The 21,993-nt window shown below is 61.8% G+C and overlaps 1 protein-coding gene across 2 annotated transcripts in view; it reads right to left on the bottom strand.

Annotated features, from left to right (window-relative positions):
* Window positions 1-1,935: 1,935 nt before the first annotated feature.
* NDST1 (N-deacetylase and N-sulfotransferase 1) overlaps window positions 1,936-21,993 on the bottom strand; it is a 53,086-nt gene continuing 33,028 nt past the window's right edge. For both annotated transcript variants that reach the window (XM_055141269.1, XM_055141268.1), the window contains exons 5-16: window positions 21,324-21,411; window positions 19,737-19,891; window positions 19,211-19,396; window positions 18,100-18,228; window positions 17,182-17,364; window positions 14,930-15,026; window positions 13,503-13,626; window positions 11,314-11,488; window positions 8,662-8,832; window positions 8,070-8,179; window positions 6,864-6,966; window positions 1,936-5,801 (exon numbers count right to left, since the gene is read on the bottom strand). In XM_055141269.1, coding sequence (XP_054997244.1) covers window positions 5,682-5,801; window positions 6,864-6,966; window positions 8,070-8,179; window positions 8,662-8,832; window positions 11,314-11,488; window positions 13,503-13,626; window positions 14,930-15,026; window positions 17,182-17,364; window positions 18,100-18,228; window positions 19,211-19,396; window positions 19,737-19,891; window positions 21,324-21,411 — 1,641 coding nt within the window. In that variant the 3' untranslated portion in view covers window positions 1,936-5,681. The remainder of the gene's footprint in view (window positions 5,802-6,863; window positions 6,967-8,069; window positions 8,180-8,661; window positions 8,833-11,313; window positions 11,489-13,502; window positions 13,627-14,929; window positions 15,027-17,181; window positions 17,365-18,099; window positions 18,229-19,210; window positions 19,397-19,736; window positions 19,892-21,323; window positions 21,412-21,993) is intronic.

The following is a 21,993-nucleotide window of genomic DNA, read 5'->3' as shown; positions in this document are numbered from 1 at the left end:
AGGAGGAGGAGGAAGAGGAGGAGGAGGAAGAAGAGGAGGAGTAGGAAGACGAGGAGGATGAGGAGGAAGAGGAGGAGGAGGAGGAGGAGGAGGAGGAGGAAGAGAAGGAGGAAGAGGAGGAGGAGGACGAGAAGGAGGAAGAAAAGGAGGAGGAGGAGGAGGAGGAGGAACCAACAGTGCTTAGTGAAAGGGATCATAAGACAAACATCACATGATCCCACTTACATGTGGCATATCAGAAGAATGCACTAGCACTGTAGCACTGTCCTCCCATTGTTCATCGATTTGCTCGAGCGGGCACCAGGAACGTCTCCATTGTGAGACTTGCTGTTACTGTTTTTGGCATATTGAATATGCCACAGGGAGCTTGCCAGGCTCTGCTGTGCGGGCGGGATACTCTCGGTAGCTTGCCGGGCTCTCCAAAAGGGACAGAGGAATTGAACCTGGGTCGGCCGCATGCAAGGCAAACGCCTTGCCCGCTGTGCTATCACTCCAGCCCATGAATGCACTAAATAAAGCAGAAGTAACCTTTGAGTCTGTAAGGTCGGCTAGTGGTTACCAGAAGGGAAAGAGACTTCGAGCCGGCGTCTCAGGAGGAGTGGAGCAGACCTTCCCAGCTCGCCCTCTTTGCTTTTTCAATGAAGTTTTCTTCTAAAAACCAAGCTCTGTGTTGAAATTCAACAAGGACAATGCCTTCAGGAACTCTCACCTGACAGGATTTCCCGGGGCCATGCCTCGGGCTCTGCCCCTGGGCAGCTTCCAGCCATGGGACTGCCGGCACCCTGGGGACTGCTGCAACTGTCCAGCGGGCAAAGCCCGAGGAGGTCCAGGCAGTGCGGCCCCTACACTAGGGTAAGGGTCGTGTGAAGCCAGGTGGCATTTCTGTGGCCCTCTGGTTCACACTGGGCCTGACGCAGTGTTTGTACACCTGTGTGTAAAAATGCACTTCCGGGGCTGCAGAGGTAGTAGAGATAAGACAAGCCAGGCTGGTGGAGATAAGCCTGGTTTGATCACCTGCCCCACACACGGCCCCAGCACCACAGGGGGGCCACTCCCGAGCAGAGCCAGAAACAGCCCCTGAGCACTGCCAGGAGTGGCCCAAAATGTGCATTTCTGACACTCAGTGCCCAGGGTTGAGTGGATTGGGAGGGCCAAGAACGTGCACTTTGCTGGGAGGATGTCTCTAGAGCAGGCGGAAAACTGCTGGGGACAGTGGGCCAGGGCCTCTTCTTTTTTTTTTTTTTTTTTTTTTTTTTGCTTTTTGGGTCACACCCGGCAATGCACAGGGGTTACTCCTGGCTTTGCACTCAGGAGTTACTCCTGGCGGTGCTCAGGGGACCATATGGGATGCTGGGAATCAACCCAGGTCGGCCGAGTGCAAGGCAAACGCCCTCCCCGCTGTGCTATTGCTCCAGCCCCCCAGGGCCTCTTCTGACCATCCTCCCTGACTCTACCAGCTCAGCTCTGGTCTGAAGTTCTTCTGGCCTTGGGGACCTCCACAATGAGTCAGGACCCCGCAGGAAGCATGAGGAGAGCCAGACTCCCCTGGGAGCTGGTGGGAAGGCGGTGGCCGAGGCCACTCCACACGTGGACAGGAGCCCGTGGACGTCTGGCCAGGGACCCTGCATTAGCACGCTTCCCGGGAGCAGCCACTGTGTGCACGTGAGCCCACAGCCCAGAGAGGAAGCGAGGGTCTGAGTGACCTGTCCCCGGCCAGCGCCCACGGACAGCAGACCTGGCTGCAGCTCAGGTGCCGCCCTTCCACCCTCCACACGAGTGCTGCCATCAGGACGCCCCGTGGGCACGGGGTGGCCCCCCACGGAGGGCTGTGCCTCTGGCGGCGTGGGTGTGTCGTCTGCCGGGAGGGGCGAGAGAGCAGGCGCCCCTTCCCTTACCGGCCTCGCGGCGAGATCAGACACGGACGCGACACAGGTGTACAAACAGAACCCCACTTTATTAGTAGTTAGCTCAAGATTGTACATTAATGGAGGAAGCACAACCCTGAACAGCTGGTGGGAAGGCCCTAAGCCGGCGAGGGGGGCGCCCCTGCACCCCCGGCCCGCCCCCGCCCACGTGCCCACCTTCTCTGGTCAGCTCTCTCCCCTCCCTCGGAAATGACATGAATTTCATGCACAAATTACAAGAGGAGCCCTCTAGCTGACCCCGGAAGCCAGCACGGCCCCAGACCCCAGCCCACCCTCCCCTCTCCTCCAGGGCCCTCTGAGGAGGGCAGGCAGGCGTGGGGCCCGGCGCCGGCCCGTCCCCCTCTCCTGGGGGAGCTGGGAAGATCTCCGGAAGCCCAGTGGCCACCACACCACAACTTCCTCCCGCTGGCCCCACCTCCGTCCTCTGCGGGTGGAACCCCAGGGGCTCCGCAGAGGGAGCCAACTGTCCAGCAGCTACCAAGCATCCCCAGGCAGGACAAAGCTGCCCCGGCACCCCGAGCTCCTCCAACACCAGCGCGGGGAGCCCTCTCCTGGGCACCCGGGGGGGCTGGGCCGGGCTCCAGGCACACAGAACACCAGTCTCCAGGAAGTGAGATCCAGAGAGCATGAAGACAGACAGAAACAGTCAGAGAGAGAGAGAGACAGAGACAGAGAGACAGAGATGCTTCGAGGGCCAGCACCCACCACCCGGATCTGAGATGTGGCTCAGCTTACCCTGCTGTCATGCGCCGACTCCTCCCACTCCCCCCACCCGCTGGCCCCTCTCGCCTCACTGAGCTCCCAGAGGACCCCCAGCCCCCACCCTCGCCCGCCTCCTGCTCCTCTGCTGCTTTGGCACTTGGTCTGGGAGACAGGAGAGGGCTTCTCGGGCGGAGCTGGACTGTCCAGCCAGAATCACCATCACGGCGGGCAGCAGGGAGGGGGGCGCTCCCCCAGGAAGCAGCTGGCGAGCCTTCAAGGTGCGACCACGCCACCGAGACAGACGCCAAGCGGGGCGAGCCCGTCCCAGCACACCTGGGAAGGTCGCGGACACACTGCCGCCCGCCGCTGGCACCACGGGAACGGGAATGCCTGCTTCTTTTTAAGCCAGTTACGCGGAGGAGCATCCAAACAGATTACACAGACACTGGTACGAGGGCCGGGTGCACACCTCAGCCGGGCCCTGGCCGGACGCCGGGTTGGAGCGTGGGGCTCTGACAGCACAGAGCAGCAGGGGCTTCTTAGGGGGCTGCGGGTGCCTCGGGTGACACAGGGCCAGAATGCAGGCGCCCACGTGACTCAGGAATGCAAGCTTTCCATACTCCAGAGGGCGGTTTCATGACATATACACATACACGTATCCAGGGCTGTGTGCAGGTGTGTGTGTGAAATGCTTAAGTGGGTCGGCGCCCACTCAAGACGCTGCACCCAGTGGCCTCCAGGAGGAAGGACCTGAGTCTGCACAGCCGCTGAGAGCCCCAAAGGGGGTGAGGTCCACCCCCCACCCGCTCCCAGAACCAGGCAGCAGAGGCTCAGGAAAATTCCTCCATGGGAAGGGAAGAAGTAGCCATGGCCAGACGCAGACCACGGTCCTGAGCACCCCCCCCCCGCCGGGCTGGGGACACAGGTGCCAAATGTCTCTGTCCCTCGAGTCTCACGTCTGTTCCCTCTCTCCATGAGCCAGAGGCAGGAAGCTTTCAGACCCCTAGGGCAGATCCCAGATGGGGGGCCCCAAACCCTCACGGCCGGTCACGGAGCCGAGCTCACAGTGAGGAGTCCTTGGGCAGCAGCGAAGAACACAGGTCCCCACAGACCCGACTCCTCTTTCCCCGAGCAGCAGGAGGGAGCAGGGCCCGGCCCGGCACCTGGCAGACAGACCCCAGGCCCCTGCAGGCCAGGAAGCAGGCGGGGGAGCGAGACAGGGCTGGGAGGACAGATTTGCAGCTGAGAAGGCTCAAAGGCACCCTGGCTGGGAAGGAGTGGTTTGTCCCCATATCCTGGAACGACCAAGGGTGTGACGAGGGAGGGACGGGAGCCTGGCCCAGGTCAGTGCCCCGGGACAGGCTCAGAGGCAGTGTGGCACTGGAAGAAGAGTTCCGGGCGTGGGCGCACAGCACAGCTGCGTTCTCGGCCTGCTCCCACCAGCTCTGTGCTGCCGGCTCGGGGGCCACCCCCCCTGTCAGAGGACGCGGCCAGCCCCCCGTCGCTAGCGCTTTGGAACGAGACAAGGCTCTGCAGAAAGGGTTCCCCGGCGACAGTTCAGCACTGAACTGGCAGTGGAAAGGGGGTGGGGAGGGGGGCCGGGCAGGGGAGGGAGGGGAGAGCGGGGGAGGCACCCCGGCCTCAGTCACTTCACATTGTTCAAAGGAGAAGGGAAGGAGCAGACCAAACCCAGAAGCCAGGCCAGAGGCCTGCTGTCCGCAGAGGGCCCAGAGGGCCACAGGGGCCGCGAGCCTGCCGCTCCCAGCCTAGCACCATGTGAGGGGAGGAGGCGCGGGCCAGTCCCATGCGTCCTACCCGGGCCTGGCTGCCTCGGTGGGCCCCCGGGCCCCCAGCACCCCTGGGCTCCACGAGGCCAGAGTTCCTGGAGAGTTGGAGGGCCACGTCTGTCCATCGGGAAGACACAGCATTAAGACAAGCAGCAAAGGCCTCCCCGAGCCGGCCACACAGAGGCACCCCCCGCCCCCGCCCCCAGCGCCGGGCGACATTCCCCCTGCCCCGCTTTGTACAAGAGAATCGAAAACAAACCAACGAAAAAATAGAATATATATGTACACATTACATATGCATACATATACACACATATATAGGTACAGACATGTATGTGTGTGTGTGTGTGTATATATATATATATACATACATATGTGTATATATATATATACTTTAAACACAGTGTGACCCCAGCACCCAGGTATAAACTCTGGCACCAAGAAAAAAAAAAAAACAAATTATTAAAATACTTTAGCTTCTTAGTATTGGGGAGGTTAGGGGGTGTCCGGAACTCCTTGGCCGGTGGTCGCTGGGGCAAGGCGGCATCTGGGTCTCACCCACGATGCCCAGTGCCTCTCGGGGCCACACTGGGAGGCAGCGGGACACGTATGTACATGGCAGGTGTGTGACGGCCAGTCTGTAACCACAGGAAACACCACTCTCATCGTCATCGTCCTATCCCAGAGCGCAGGAGGGAGCAGGGCTGGGTGGTGGCGAGCCGAGGCCCCGTCCTGGGGAAGGCCTGGCGCGGGCCCTGCGGGGACCAGAGACGTCTCTCCCCTGAGGGACGATGAGATGTGGGAGTCTGAGCAGGACTCTGCAGAGTCGCGTCCTGGCACTCAGCTGGGCCCCGCGGCAGGGCCTGGCTCGAAACAAGTCGGGAGAGGTCGAGTCTCTGTCCCTGGTTTGGCAAAGGCCCTGGGCTCCTCTCCCCGCCGCCGGAGGACAGGGGCAGGGCGGCAGCTAATACTGAGGGCCAGAGGCAGGTACGACGGGGAGAACACAGTGAGGACAGGGAGAGGATCCGTCCGACTCCCTCTTACCAGGAAGGGGCCCCCGTGACAGGCGGGGGACAGCAGGGACCTCTGGTGGCCGGAGGTCCCAAGGCCCACGCAGGGCGCCGGTGCGCGCGGCACTGCCCCTGCCGGCCCGTCGTATTGCTAGGTGCTGCTGCCGCGCTGGCGCCCGCCCGCAGGTCAGTCTGGCTCGGCACGCGGCGGGACGTCCCGCCATCACCAACGTCGCGTCTGGCGGTGCCGGCCGGGGCTACCTGGTGTTCTGGAGGTCCTCCCGCAGCCAGGTGGGCAGGGTCTGGCCCATCTTGTACAGCAGCTTGGACAGCTCCACATTGTGGTCCCGGTAATAGCCCTTCAGGAAGGTGCGGGACTGCAGGGGACGGAGAGCTCAGGGCCGGCCGCGTGCTGGGCCTCCGCCTCCTCCTCCCCTCCCTCTCCGCCTCCTCGTCCCCCCTCCCTCTCCGCCTCCTCCTCCCCTCCCTCTCCGCCTCCTCCTCCCCTCCCTCTCCGCCTCCTCGTCCCCCCTCCCTCTCCGCCTCCTCCTCCCCTCCCTCTCCGCCTCCTCGTCCCCCCTCCCTCTCCGCCTCCTCCTCCCCTCCCTCTCCGCCTCCTCGTCCCCCCTCCCTCTCCGCCTCCTCCTCCAAGACCAACACCTCCTGCACCTGCCACCCACGTGCCTGCACCCCACATACATGCTGCACACACACACACACACACACACACACGCCCGCACCCCGCATGCATACACATACGTTCCCGCACCCCGCATGCACACACACACCCACGCATACACACACCCTACACACACAATGCACGCACACAAACACAAACACACACACCCCACGAGCACACACACACACCCCGCACACACATGCGCACCCCACACACATGCACACCCCACACACACACTCGTGCACCTTGCACACACACATACACACACAACACACACATACCTGCACCCAACATACACACATGCACACACATGCCCACACCCACATGCACACACATACCCCCACACATACACACACCCTGCGCACACACACACACCCTGCACATACACACAACACACACATGCACACACACATATACACAAGCACACACATGCCACACCCCTGCACACACACCTTGCACACACACACCCTGCACACGCACACATGCACACATGCCCTCACCCCGCATGCACACACACATCCCCATGCGCACACACACACTCTGCACACACACACACTCCTACTCCGCCTAATCCCATGAGATTGCAGTCACGGTCCCTGTCAGGGAGTGGATCCAGGGAAGGCACCGCAGGCGGACATGGACCAGCAGAGGCCACCCTGTGCGCCCCATCACCCTCCGCCCAGGCTGGGCTCCTTGCAGAGAGACCTTCCCTGCACCCAGCTTCGCCTCCCAGTCATCCAGCGGTGTGTCCGCCACTTACATCCAAGTCCATTTCTGGGTATTTCCGGCCCTTGCTTTTGCCCAGACACTTGGTTTTTCCTCCTTCAAGCAGTTGGCACCAAAATCCTTTCTTTGGATCAAACCTGTAGAGATGGGGGAAGGCTGATGAAAGCTGGCCTGGCCCGCCTTCCCGCTGCGGGCAAGGCTCTCACCCCCAGGGGGCATGTGGCTGACGCCCACGTTCTGCCCCCTGCTCCAGTGAGGGCCGCCTGTGCACTCTGGGACCTGCGTCCCCCGGACAGTCCGAGCCCCCGCAGCAGATACAGACACACACCAGCCCCACCGGAGCCCTGGGGTCCCTTCCCGCATCGCTAACAGAGCGAGCCTTGCTTCATTCTCACCAGCCCTAGGGGACATTTTAGGTCACAGCCAGCGATGTTCAGGGGTTACTCCTGGTAGTGTTCGGGGGACCATATGGGATGCCGGGGATCAAACTGGGTCAGCCACATGCAAGACAAATGCCCTTCCCACTGTTCTATCGCTTCAGCCCCAACCGAAGGGTCTTTTTTTAAAAAAAAAAAAAAAAATGTTGTCTTTGTTGGGGGCACACCTGGTGGTACTCAATGGCTTGCTCCTGGCTCCAGGGTTTAGGGGTGGGGCTCGGGGACCATATATGGTGCCAGGGGCCACGCCCAGGCCAGCTGTGTGCCCGGCTGTCCTCCTGCTGTCCTGTCATTCCGGCCCCCTCTTCTGTTCCTAATAAGCTCTATCTGCCCCGGGACCGGGGCGGGCTGAAGGGGCTGTGGAGTGAGCCTGGCCGCCCTCCTCCAGGGCGGGGAGAAGGGAACATTTCTGCCTGGGAATTTCCAAGAAGTGACTCTCTTCCTCTCCTGTCCCGCTTCCCTCACTGGGGAGCATGTGAAACAGCTGCGGCCACCCTGGCTCCACCCCAGGGGGGACGACGTCGCCAGTTCCCCTTTCCTGACTCGTAAGTCACAGTTTAATGTGAAGAAACCCGAGTTTGTGGGGCCCGAGGCTGCTCACGGCTGGTCTGACAGATGAAATTCTAAAAACGTTCGGCCGGGACTGACTAGACCCTTCCAGGGCTGGGAGAGAGCAGAGCGGAAGGGCTCAGCCCGACCCTCTCTCCGCCCGGCCGCGCCAGAGACACGCACGCCTCTCGCCCTCCCGCCCCGAGCCGGCCTGGACCTCCGCTCAGGTGCTGCCAGAGAGCAGCGACACTCACGCCAGGGTCTTGTGGTAGTCGATGGTGTTGGTCACGCCGAGGAACTTCTGCACCGTGTCCATCACTTTGGCAGGTTCTGTCCGCAGCAACTTGCCGTCCAGGACCAGAATCTGTCCAGGAAAGGAGGGCGGGAAGGGTGATCGCACACTCCCTCACCCCGGGGGGGCTGCTGACAAGAACCCGCTCCATCCTCTAGGCTCCGGAGGGCAGGGGTCCCAGGGCCTCAGTCTACCTCCCTGCTCCCGGCAGTGCCCCCATGCCAGGGCGCTTGTCCAAGCCCAGGCCCCTCACCGCCCACAGACCATTCACCACAGGCCCCCCTGGAACGTTCCGTGTCCTCTGGCCAGCTGGGCCCTCCCAGTCTGCAGCCCTGTCTCAGGGTCCCCTCGGATGCCCCACACCCCTTCTCGCCCGCCGCGGCAGGGCAGGGCGAGTGAGTCCCGCACACTGGGATGACCAAGGCTGAAGCCAGCACCCCCACTAAGCGAGACGGCCCTGGGCGGCTGGGAGTGGCCTGGAGACCTTGCGCTGGACGCCCCCCAACCAGGATTGCAGTGCCCCCCCGGGGGGCCGGGCGGGGGCTGGCGGTTACCTGGTTGGCATGGAAGGCGCTGAGCCAGCGCTCGATGTGGGTGGCGTACCAGCCGGGCACCAGGCAGCGGCTCTGGAGGGCACGCAGCTTCGCCGACGCATCAGGCCCGGCCGTGATCACCTCGTGGAAAGTGTACTTGAGGGCCACTGGGTCATCGTGGGCTCTCTGATGCTGTGGGCGAGGAGAGGGTCAGCAGGCCCCACGCACGGACAGCGGCCCTGGTGTGAGGGGGCCTGAAGCGGCAGGAGCCAGGGTGGAGCCCGGGCCGGCTCTCATCCACGGTCACCCCGGGGCCCTTGCCTCCCCGCCTGGGAACTGGACGGGACGACGGCCATTCACACCACATCTCCAGGACTTCGCCATCGGCGGGCCTCTGCAAACCTCTCCTGACTGACCCCTCCTTCTCAGGGAAATAGCCAGTACCCTCTTCCCGACGCCGGCCAGGCACGGTGCCCCAGAACCAGAACCCCCAAGGGCACGCTCGACAGAAGCAGAATTTAGCAGTTACAAAGGACAGGAACTGCTTCTTCCTATGAAGAAACCAGAAGGTGCTACGACTGAACGTGTCACCTCATCAACAGGCAAAGGTTGACACCCACTATGCGTGTTCGAGCACACAAACACATATACACACATGCACGCACATGGACACAAATGCAGACACGGTACACACACATGCACGAACACACATGCAGACACGCACATACACACACATATACACTCATGCAGGACACATACATGAACGCTCACATGCAGACATGCACATGCACTCATACACACATGCACACACAAGCACACAAGACACGCACATGCACATACACGTGTACACACACATGCACGCACGTATGCGCTCTCTCTCTCTCTCTCTCTCTCTCTCTCTCTCTCTCTCTCTCTCTCCCCCATGCAGAGGTGGGACCCTTGGTGGGCGAGGCTTGCACAGGCCCTGGAAGGAGATAAGGAGATGCCGGGTCCTGTCAGCCACTTGAAGGTGCAGTGGGGGGGGAGGGGTCTAGGCATCCAGAGCGAGGCTGGCCCCACCAGCCAGCACCTCCCCCAGCCCATGCTCAGCCTCCAGCTCTGAGGAGTGAGGGCCGGTGAGTTAGACCAGGGCTTCTTCAATTTCTTCCACCTGTAACCCCTTTTCATGCAAGAGAGGCAACCCCAGGAATACTGCCAGAAAAACTCAAGACTCATGAGGCCTTTGGTCAAACTAGTGCTTGGTTGTTGGGCTGACACAATAGCAATAGCACAGCAGTTGGGCGTTCGCCTTGCACGCAGCCAACCCGAGTTCGATTCCTCCGCCCCCTCGGAGAGCCTGGCAAGCTACGGAGAGTATCGAGCCCGCGCGGCAGAGCCTGGCAAGCTACCTGTGCATATTGGATATGCCAAAAACAGTAACAATAAGTCTCCCAATGAGAGACGTTACTGGTGCCCGCTCGAACAAATCGATGAGCAACGGGATGACAGTGACAGTGACAGTGCTTGGTTGTTATGCATTCAGAAACATTTACTGTGGTCATTCTTCTGCGGCCCCAACATTCAGTTACGTGACCCCCAGTTTAAGAAGTCAGAGTTTGGGAGCTGGAGCAACAGCACAGCGGGTAGGGAATCTGCCTTGCACGCAGCCAACCAAGGTTCAGTCCCCAGCATCCCATATGGTCTCCTAAGCACCTCCAGGAGTGATTCCCGAGTGCAGAGCCAGGCGGAGCCCCTGAGCACCGCGGAGTGGGGCCCCAAAACAGCAGTAAGAAAAGAGTCAGGGGTCAAACCACTGGTACGTGACACTTTGCCATGGCAAGCTGAGCTAAGGACCAGGAACAGCTGGAAAAGCAAACGCCAGGTCTATGGCAGCCTGTCGTGCGCCCCAGACGTCTGCAGGGGGTGGGCAGAGAGCACAGCGGGTCAGGCGCTTGCCAACCTGGACCTGGTCCCTGGCACCAAGTACGGTCCCTTAAGTACCTCCAGGAGTGACCCCTGAGCAGAGAGCCCTGAGCACAGCAGGACGTGGCCACAAAACAAAATCAAAAGCCATCTGCAGAATCCCCAAAGTTCAGGACAGCGTAAATGGAGCCGCCAGACGGCAGCCCAGCCGCCACCCCGCCCACACGGCTGACACACAGCTGGGGGAGGTGACAATGGAAAGAACAGCTTCCTCCCTCCAGCACAGGCCGCGTTCCAGCACCCTCCTGGGCCCTGGGGGTGGGGATCCGTCTCCCTTCTCTTTACCACCTTGGCTGTGGACAGAAGGGGGAATAGGGTCTTGGGCAAAGTCCTGGGTTCAAACTGGCATGCGCTGGGCCTGAGACAGGACAGGCAATGAGGTGCTCGTCCCACCTCCGGCTGCCCTGGCCAGTTCGGTCCCTATTACTCCTGAGCACAGAGTCAGGAGTAGCCCCTATGCACTGCAGGATACAGTCCCTGCCCCCCCCCCCACAAATGAACTTTAGCTGGTTACTTGCTCACTGGCCCTTGGCACTCACACACGACCCTCAGCCTGCCCAAGAGAGTGGGATGTGCCAGTGGGCGGGGTAGAGGCAGGGCTGCCCCCCATAAAGCAGACAGCAAGTAGGGGCCCAGGCGGGCCTGGCCTGGCTGGGGGCCTTGGGAGGGGCTCTGCGAGTGGCCGAGGAAGGCGGGGCCGCCCGCACTCACCTGGTACCAGGAGTAGGCCCGGTCGGCGGGGTTGATGAGGATGGTCAGGATTTTGGCCTTGGGCAGCAGGGCCGCTGCCCGCCGGGGCGCCACTTCCGAATCAAAGTAGTTGGCGCTTTTCTCGAAGTAGAAATCAGAGGTGGTGTTGGAGGGGATAGGGAAGAACTCCATGTACCTGCAGGGAGCAGGGCCAGAGGCGGGGTCAGGGGGGGCCTGCGGGAGGCGTGGGGCCCCCACCCGACCATGCCTCGGGACCACGGAGGGTCTCCGCCCCGAGTGGAAGCTTCTGCCGAGAGGGCCCGGCTGGGGGCCAGGCTGGGGGCCAGGCTGGGCAGGGCTCCGTGGAGAGAGCTGGGCTACCCTGGCCCCGCGGCCGCTCCCCTCCAGGCTGCCCTGGGGGCCAGGAGATAATCCACAGCCCTGCTCCCCACCCTCACAGGAGCGGCCCCTCACATCGAGCCCGAGGGCCCGTCCACGCCAACCCAGTGGGACCAGCTCTGGGCTCAGGACCCCACAGAATAACAGTCACTCCAGGGCCTGCTCATTAAAAACACAGGCAGGCACCCAGCTCAGGGCTCCTGGGGACCCAGACCACGGGGTGCCCCCCAGTCACGGGCAGCGTCCTGCTCGCTACGGGCGGGCCTCTCCAGCGCGGTCCCAGGGACCCCTTCATCCATGCCAGTTAGGGCTGGTCCCGGCACCCCGCCCTAGACCTCCTTATAAAACCAGAACCTGGGGAATGGGGATGAGCAGCTGCTGGCTCTGTGGCCTTCCAGAACTTTCTCTGTGACACAGTACCTGTGCCCACAGACCTAAGCTGACGAAGGTCTGAAAGCAAATGCTTTCCCTGAGTCTTTGGCACAGGCCATGAGGCAAGACATGTCTCTGCAAACAGCAACTAGCGAGGGCACAGGTCAGCCTGTACCCCTCGGGCATTCAGAGAACCAGGACTTCTATGACCCGTCCCGTCAGTAAGCTTTAGACTGTGGCCCGTTACGGGCAGAGACAGACAGACTGGCAGCCAGACAGGCAAACAGAGAGACCACAGGTGGCAGAGGAGAAATAATACACAGGAAAGTGCTGAAACAGGAACAGGAATGAGAGAGAGAGAGAGACAGAGACCAAGAGAGAGGAGAGAGACAGAGACAGAGACAGAGAGTACCACCTGGGTGGGGCCTTTGTCTTGCACACAACTGACACAGGTTCGATCCCAGTCACCCCATATGGTCCTCCAAGGCCATCAGGAGTAATTTCTGAGTGCAGACCCAGGAGTAAGCCCGGAGCACTGCTGGGTGTGGTCCAGACCATCCCCCCAAGCTCCCCCCGAAAAAAGAAATACAGGAAAACAGGAGCCAGAGAGATAGCACAGCAGGTAAGGTGTTTGCCGTGCATGCAGCTACCTGAGTTCAACCCCCAGCATCCCATATGGTCCCCCGCAGGTAGCCAGGAATGATCCCTGAGCACAGAGCAGGAGTCAACCCTGAGCACTGCCAAGTGTGACCCCAAAACAAACAAACAAAAAAAGAAAAATGCTGAAACAAACAAAAGAATGTTCGTCTCTCTGCTGACGTGAGCGTGACCAACAGGACCGCAACAATAGTGTATCAGGGAGGGCAGCTGCCCTGCTTGAAGCTGACCGGGTTCGATCCCCAGTATCCCAAAGGGGCCCTGAGCCCCACTGGGAGAGATCCCTGAATACAGAGCCAGGAGGAGGCCCTGAGCACTGCCAGGAGAGGTCCCCTTGAAAAAGGGAGGATCAACACCGATGAAGCATGTAGACAGTGGGAAAGACCAGTAGTTAAGGGAGGTCCCCAACCCCCCCTCCTCCCACCGCACCATCCCTACTCCCCTCCCCTCGCCCTGACACCAGTCCTCTGGAAGGTCCTGGAGAGATCCCGCAGGCTGACACCCCCCCCGCCCCCCCCGCTCATGCCACCCTGATCATGCTCCCAAAGGTAGATTGGATGACAATCTACCTTTGTCCCCAGGAGGTGTCACCTGGGGACACCTCCCCGGGTGACAGCCCGAGGGGCCAAGGCCTCCCGCACCGTGTTCTGTGTGTGGCGAGGCTCTGACATTATGACTCGGGCTGGCCACGCATGGAGCCTGTCTACAGGAGCCTCCGCGGTATGTGAGCGAGCACCAGCTGCGTCCTGCCGTGGCCCGCTCCTGGCCGCCGGCCCACTCACCAGTCGATGCCTTTGTGATAGTTGTGGCCGTTGAAAAACTGGATCTCCTCGAACGTCTCGGAGCTGGGGTAGTTGCTGCTGAGGTCCGGGTGCATGCCGAGGAACAGGTACAGGGCCGTGGTGCCTGTGGGTCGGCGGAAGCAGGGACGGGGGGTGAGATCCTGGGCTCTGGCCCTCGCTCCCCACACTCTGCACCTGGGACCCCGAGCACGCCCTTCCGAGGGCGGAGGACACACAGCACACGCCTCCCAACCTCGTACCCCGCGGGCCCATCCCTAAAGCCACCCAGTGCTAGCCAACTCGCAGCCTCAGAACCCTCCCCTGCACTGTACCCCAGCAGCCATGCCCCTCCGGCCAGCTTCCCGCTGACCGTCAGCTCTGGGTCTCTAATGGGCACTCGAGGGGAACCCGGAGGAAAGGGGGCGCCAGGTGTTCCGGGGACCCTGTCACAGTACTCTCCCTCTGGAGAGACTCTGGGAGGTCCAAGGAGCTTAAGCTCAATGGCCGCCTCTCTCGGGGGCCCATCAGCCCTCCCTCCCCCTCTCCTCAGGGGCCCACGACCGGCTCGCATGCTACAGGGAGGGTGCCCTGAAGACAGGAACGGTGCTGGGGCTCAGGAATTAAGAATGGCACATGTGGGGCTGGAGCAATAGCACAGCAGGTAGGGTGTTTGCCTTGCACGCGGCTGACCCAGGTTCGAATCCCAGCATCCCATATGGTCCCCTGAGCACCGCCAGGGGTAATTGCTCAGTGCAAAGCCAGGAGTAACCCCTGAGCACTACCAGGGGTGACCCAAAAAGCAAAAAAAAAAAAAAAGAATGGCACACGTGGGGGCTTGAGAAACAATGGCACAGTGGGTAATGCTGAGCCGGGTTTGATCTCCAGCAGCATATAGGGACCCCTGAACACTGCCAGGAGCAACCCCCCGAGCACAGAGCCAGGAGGAAGCCCTGAGCACAGCCAGATGTGGCCTGAAAACAAACAAGAAAGAAAACAAGGCTGGGGCCACAGGCCCGGGCCTGCATTCCGTAAGTGAGCAGGAGCCAATGAGCTGCTCTCTCGGGGTCCCATCAGCCCTCCCTCCCCTGGAGGGAGGATTCTGTCTGTAAAGCAGGGCACCCTGCCTCACAGTGTGCGGCTGGCACACACGTGGCGACTCTGTCACCCTTTCTCCCCTGCAGCTCTGGCACACGAACCCGGCGGGGATGGCGGGCGTTGGCATGGAGCCAGTCTCACCCAGCACTGCCCAGCCCCCAGGCTGTCGCTGGCAGGGGTCACGCCCACTCCCCGCCCACCTCGACCAGGACAAGCAGTTCACGGAGCCCCCCACCTTCCTCCTAGGAAAGGGAGGGGGCCCTCGGCGGGGCGGCCCCAGAACGCTGCGCGGACGCTGCGGGCTCGGGGGGCTGCGACGCGGAGGGACCTGCCTGTTTTCTGGGGGCCGATGATGAGGAGCTTTGGGAAGCGGTCACACGTCTTCTCCTTGGACCAGATGTCTTTGTGGCGCTTGTCCTCGCAGGGGTCCTAGAACGACAGAGGGAGGGCGGTTGGGGGGACTGCGGTTCCCCTGCATGCGGGCAGGTGCGGGAAGTGCCCCCAGCCCTGCACTGTGTGGCTGAGCGCCAGGCCAGCTCTGCATCTGCCCGCGCCGGTCGGCCACGCGGGGGGCCTTGCGGGGGGCCTCGGCAGCACAGCGGAGCCGACCCGAGGAGCCGCATCTGAACCTCATCTCTGCAAACCTGCCTGCACAGCTCGGCGAATCTTTCAGTAAATGTTTACTAAACATTTTTAGGCTTGAGTCCTATCCACTCTGTTGTAACTAAAGTGATCCCCGGAGCTGGAGCGATAGCACAGCAGGTAGGGCGTTTGCCCTGCACGCGGCCGACCCGGGTTCGATTCCCAGCATTCCATATGGTCCCCTGAGCCCTACCAGGAGTGATTCCTAAATGCAGAGCCAGGAGTAACCCTGAGCAACACCGGGTGTGACCCAAAAAGAAAAAAAAAAAAAAGATCCCCAATTTAATGAAGCTTCAACTTACAATGTTTCAATTTACGACTGTGCAACAGCAATACACAGTGGGTAGAAGCCTTACTTGGAAATTGGGAGAGGAGAGGAGGGTTGGATCACATCCGGTGGTGCTCAGGCTCTACTCTTGACTCTGCTTAGGGGTCACTCCTGACGTGCTCAGGGGACCCTGGGGATCTAGGAATCGCACCAGGGCCTCCTGTGTGCAAAGCATGAGAGCTCAGTCCTCTGAGCCCCCTCTGGTCCCTCACCTAGACTTTTCAAGGAGGACGCTCTGCTTTTGATTTTCAGTTATGCATTTAGTAAGTCACACCGTACAAGGCTTTGTTTACAAGGTTTTGCCCAGCAGCAAGACTATTGCGAAAGCTTATGTGAGGAAGACCTAGGCGCTGCTGCCAGGTGTAGTCTAAACCCATTTTTAACTTACAACTGGTGCTTGGGATGTAATCCCGTGTCAGTCAAAGGGGCCCGTGCTCAGCTCTGCTGTTAGAGCATGGAGCACACGGTCAGGACCAGGCACACCTGACCTACAGAAGGAGACCACAGGGGGCAGAGAGACAGTGCAAAGTAAGGCTGGTCTGCCTGCACACAGCTGACCCCACCTCAATCGGTCACACCTGAGCACAGAGTTTGGGACAGTTCGAGAGAACTGGGTGTGGACACAAACACACAGCTACACACACACACACACACACACACACACACACACACACATACTCACACGCACACGCACACACAGAACGAGAGCGAGAGAGAGAGAGAGAGAGAGAGAGAGAGAGAGAGAGAGAGAGAGAGAGAGAGAGAGAGAGAGAGCAGCAGCAGGACAGATGTGGCCGCAAGTCAGGATTTGCAATTTGCAGGTCCCTAACCTAAACTAAACAGAACATCCATTGATTACACTATCTGCTTTGGTTTTGCTTTTGTGTTTGTTTTTGCTTTGTTTTGGGGCCACGCCTGGCAGGCAATGCTCAGGGGTAACCCCTAGCTCTGCACTCAGGAGTCACTCCTGGTGGTGCTCAGGGGACCATACAGGATGCCGGGATTAACCCCAGGTGGGCTGCGTGCAAGACAGGGCGGGAACACGGGAACCCTGGGGGAGGGAAGTGGACACTGGTGGTGGAACTAGCATTCAAATACTATCTGCCTGAAACTCAGCTATCAACAACTTGGTAAATCCCAGTTCTTAAATGAAAAACCAAAACTAACACAAGCTGACGGCAGAGCAGGACCTCAGCAGGTGCGTCTGGGCCTCGAGTCCGGCTCCCAATGTGCTCCCTGGGGCCTCTCGGACTCCCCCAACCAACAGGTGTCCTGTGTGGGGAAGGCCCCACTCTGAACCCCTGCTGAACCACTGCATCATGTCCGGCACCAACCAGTGGGTACGTGTGGCCGCCAGGCACCGGGCTCCCGTGTCCAGCGGCCCCCAGGAGCAGCCTTCCCCCAGAACCGCCCCCCAGACCCCCAGCACGCGCGGAGGTACAGGCTGTAAGGGGCAGCTGCCCACACGCCCTGCGCCATGCCCACCGACAGTCTCTCCCGCTGCTCCGGAGAGAGGGCGGCGCTGCTGACGCGGCCTAAGAACCACGCACGTGAGTGGCCCTGGGACGCAGGCGTGTGGGACGCCCGCGGCCGGGAGGTGGGCTTCTGTCTCACCTGCCAGAGCGGGTCCTTCTCCTCCGAGAAGATCTGGAAGTACTTCTGGGCCAGCTGCACGGGGGGCAGCGTCTGCAGCCGCAGGTTGGTCCAGGTGTGCAGGAAACGCACCAGGTGCCGGAAGGTGTACAGGCCCAGGCGGTCGTTGCCGTAGTTGGACAGGTGCGTCATGAAGATGCTGATCTGTACGGGGGCGGCGGGTGCTCAGCTCTCGGCCACAGGGGCCACCAACAAAGCCCTGTGTGCCCCGGGCTGGAGAGCCAAGGGGCCCAGGGATGGGCGGGCCAACACTCACAGCCCCGAGGCCTGCCTGCACAGGACTGGGGGCTCTGTTCCTCGGGGAGCAATGCGGGAAAGATAAGGAGTAAAGTGTCCCTCCAGGCGATACCTAAGTAAGCCTCCATTCATTATTTCCACCTTGCAGGCTAGGAACAAGAACCCCGGAAGGTTCTGGTGAAAAGCACTAAAGAGACCGCTAGTATACTACCGCATGACACATCTAATACACTACTGTGACTCTTACCACATGATGTTTTATTTGTTTTTGTTTGGGGGACACATCTGAGGCTGCCCCGGGCTTACCCCTGGCTCTGTACTTGGGAATCACTCCTGATGGTCTCGGGGCAGGGGGCCACACGCGGCGCCAGGGCTAGAACCTGGGTGAGCAGCATGCAAGGCAAGCCCCTTACCCACCGTGCCACCTCTCCAGTCCCCAGGTGACACCTGTGTGTGTCACAGGCACAGTGACAAGCGATAATAAACACAGAGGCAGAGACTGGGAAGGGAGCAGAGATGACACGCTGACGCCAGCATCCAGGGGCAGGGCTGGGAGTGGGGAGCCCACGTGAGGAGAGGGCCCAGAGCCGGGCTGCGCAGCCTGCAGCCCCACCCCCACCCCCAGCTGCACCCAGCACGCACCGGGTTGAGGAGCACTGTGAGGAAGAGCTCGCCGCCGTTGATGATCTTGTCCAGCTCGCCGGGGCCCCCCGGGTACTCGCTGTAGAAGATGGTATGCGTGAAGAGGCCGCAGGTCTGCCGCGGGAGGACCTGGGGGCGACGGGGAGCTGTGGGACCCCCAGGCCTGGACGCTTCCTCGGGACAGTGACCAGTGTCCCTCCGGAAGCCCCCCAGGATCTTTGTCCCCGATGACCTGCAGCCTGTGACGTCCTGGGCAGGCGGGCTGCCGGCCACTCTCCCTCCCCAGCACCTCTGCTGAAGTCAGCGAGCCAGAAGCGAACCCCTCCCCCCGAGACCCACACGGGGAAGGACAGACCGGGTCCTTCCACAGCACAGCCACCCCCGGGGACATCTCTGACCCATCTCTCTCCTGCCACCCTCCTCAGCGGCTCTGACTCAGTCAGTCCAGGGGCCAACCCTGTGCCACCAGCAGCTCTCAGGGCCTGCCCCGGAGCCCTGGCATCCCCCTGTCCCCTGCAGTCCGCCAGGCCCTGGACAGGACTCAGACCCATTGCCCCACTCCATGCTTCCCCTTCTCACACTGAGAGCCATGGTCTGTCTGTCTGTCTGTCTGTCTCTGTCCGTCTGTCTGGAGGCAGGGCTTCCCTGCCCACAAGGCTCTGCTGCCCGCTCCTGCTGACCATTTCCCACTGCCCATGAGGCTCCGCCAACCGTCTCCCCCGCTGCCCGCTGACCGTCTCCCCGCTGCCCACTCCCGCTGTCCAGCCACACTGCCCTTTGCCTTGCTCCCCCTTGCTCGGCCTCGGAGGTTGCTGCTCTGGCCCAGCACAGCCCCCGGGCAGGTCCGAGCCCGCAGCCACCTTCTCCTCTCCCCCACCACTCCCTCCCTGCCACTTCCTCCAGGCGCAGTGAGCAGACATCGAGGGGGCATGTACGTGTGTGGCGCTGCTTCCGGGGAGCCCCTGCAGAAAGGCCCCAGCCCCAAGGCAGAGGAACGCAGGGCGGCGCGCTGGCTGGCACATAGCCCCTCACGGGAAGCCTCAGGTGCCAGAGAAAGGCAGCAGACAGCCCTGGCCCCGCCAGCCCTGCGCCCCGGGGCCAGACCGCTTACCATGATGCCGTTGTGGATGAAGCCGCGGCGGTAGCGGGCGGGCTTCAGGTGGGGGTACTCCTCGGTGCTGGTCACCCGGATGCCCCACACCTGCTTCCAGGCCTCGTAGAGCTGCACGTGTACGGGGTACACGCCCGAGTGGTGGGGCGCCACGGCGTAGCCCATGTCGGTGGGAATGCCGTGCTCCTGGGGGAGGAGGCAGGGCAGGGTGAGGGGGGCTCGCACCCTGAGCCTTATCTCCCTCGTGGGAGAGGAGAGAGAGGCCGGAGACCCCAGGACAAAGCAGCGGGGGGAGGGGTCCGTCCCAGAGGCCGGGCTGGGGCTAGATGGCACGCAGGGCCCCCCGAAGCCCGGTGAGTGGCATCCCTGGGCCCCTCCCAAGCTCTCGGCTCTAGGGGGCTCAGACCCCCGCAATGGGCAGGCGAGCCCCGCTCTCCGGGGCCCCATCCTCCACCGCCAGTGCCTCTGGGGGGCGGGGAGCCCGCCCGCCCACCTCCGGCTCTGCCCCGCGGGGAATCTTACTCACGACAGCGAACTTCTTGTTCAGGGCCATCTGCTCGGCCAGCACCGACTGGTTGTGGAAGAGGTGCGGCTGCATGTGGCTCCACATGTGCGGGAACCACCAGAACTCCTTCACGTACGACAGCAGCAGGTCGTCCCCCGCGTCCTCGGCATCCGTACCTGCAGCCCACCCAGGCAGCTCAGCCAGGCAGCCCCCGCCTGGGGCCCTGGGGTCACTGTGAGCCTGGCCCCGCAGGATGGGGGGCGGTGGCCGAGCCCTCTGTGCACCCAGGCACCCCCTCTGGCCAGTGGGGGGCTCGGGAGCCAGGACGTGGGGCTGGAGCGATAGTATGGTGGGTAGGGTGTCTGCCCTGCATGCGGCTGACCCGGTTTGATCCCTGGCATCCCATATGGTCGGTCCTCCAAGCACTGCCAGGAGTAATTGCTGAGTGCAGAGCCAGGAGTAACCCCTGAGCATCGCTGAGTGTGACCCAAAAAGCAAAATAAATAAATAAAATAAAGATTTCACTTATAAAAAAAAAAAAAGCCATGGGCTGGAGCGATAGCACAGCGGGTAGGGCATTTGCCTTGCACGCGGCCAAGCTAGGTTTGATTCTCAGCATCCCATATGGTCCCCCAAGCACCGCCAGGAGTGGTTCCTGAGTGCATGAGCCAGGAATAACCCCTGTGCATTGCCGGTTGTGACCCAAAGAGAAAAAAAAAAAAAGCCAGGATGTGACTTTGCCAGTTCTGAGCCACGCCTGGTTCCCTACTGGGCCCTGCTGGGCTGTTCACTCATCTTTTCCTTTTCCTTTGGGGTGAGGGGGGCGGTGCGGAGGGGACACACCCAGCACTGCTCAGGGCTGACCCCTGGCGGGGTTCAGGAGGACTAAACACAGCACCCGGGCTCAGAGCCCACTGTCCTGTCTCTCTGACCCCCTTTTTCCCCTCTTTCCCTCGCCAAGCTGTTCACGGAAGATGAGCCTGTCCCTGTCTCGTGAAGTACTGAGACTCTGAACTCCCAGGTGGCCACCCTGGGGTGTTGGCTGGGCCTGGGTATGGCCTGCACGCCCGTGCCCAGAAGTGGAGGGGGGGACGGTTTGCTGGAGGCTGCTCTCCCAGACATCGGGTGGGTGGGGGGTGCTGGGGACAGAGACGGGAGCCCCGAGTAGGCACCCCAGCCCACGACCTCAACCCCTCGGACCGGAGGATAAGCTCAGGACAGTGGCTGAGTCCCTGAGGTCGGTCCACTGAGCGCGTTTCCACATTCCAGTCTAGGCATTCCTGTGGTGGTCTGAACTGCCCCTGGCTGCGGGGGGAGGGTGGGAGGGGCACAGGGCTGTGCTCAGGACTCACTCCTGCAAACGGAACCCAGGTGGCCTGCACAGGGAAGGGCCCCTCAGTCACATTCTTCAGCAGAAACAGCACAAATGATTTTGAAAGGCGGGGCGCGGCTGACGGAGACGTCACCAGCAGCTGGGGTGCAGGTGCCATAACCAAGCAGCCCCGTCTGGGACCACAGGGGCGGGCACATCCCAAAGGTAGGCCCCCTCAGGACCCCTCGCCCCCAAGGAGGGGCTCTCCGGGACGAAGCCCCGCAGCCAGCTCTTACCTGTGTGGAAGAATTTCCCTGAGTAGCCCAGGTTGAAGGTGAAGTTCGGGATGTGTGTCCGCAGCTCGTTTTGCGTATCGAACAGGGCCTGGGGTGGGCAGAGGGGGTTGGGGTGAGGGGAGCCAGAGGTGCTCAGGAGAGCATGGCCAGCTACCAGGGCCGCAGAGCCAGCGAGAAGAGAAACGCGGGACCCCGTCACACTCCAAAGTCAGGCTGGGCAGAGGTCTCAGTGCAGCAGTGGCTGGGGAGGGGGGGGGGGGGTGGGAGGTGGCCAGGGCCAGCCCTGTGCCCTTGCAAGGGAGACCTCCCCCGGCCTCCGCTTCCCCGGGGGTGAGAGGAGACAGGAGTCTCACCCGTGGACAGCGAGCACCCGCCCTGCGCAGAGAAGGCCTGGAGGGCTCAGCCCCGGGCCCCCCAAAACCAGAGAGTAAGAGCAGAAGTAACAGCTAGCATCACCGCTGTCATCACTGTGGTCACCGCCTTCCCCCTCAGGGCCTCCTGGGGGGATTCAATGAGAGGTTCCAGGTCAAACTGCCCGGAACAGGCCAAGCAAGCCGTAGCCGTGGCCACCGGGACCCTCCTACTTCCTCGGGGACAGACAAGCGAGGGGACCGTGAGCTTCCCAACACGCACTGTGCCCCAGCAGGCTCGCCCCGTCGCCTCACCTCCA

Source organism: Sorex araneus, chromosome 6, assembly GCF_027595985.1.
Source record: "Sorex araneus isolate mSorAra2 chromosome 6, mSorAra2.pri, whole genome shotgun sequence".
NCBI classification, from domain to species: domain Eukaryota; kingdom Metazoa; phylum Chordata; class Mammalia; order Eulipotyphla; family Soricidae; genus Sorex; species Sorex araneus.
This window is presented reverse-complemented; position numbering and strand designations above follow the sequence as displayed.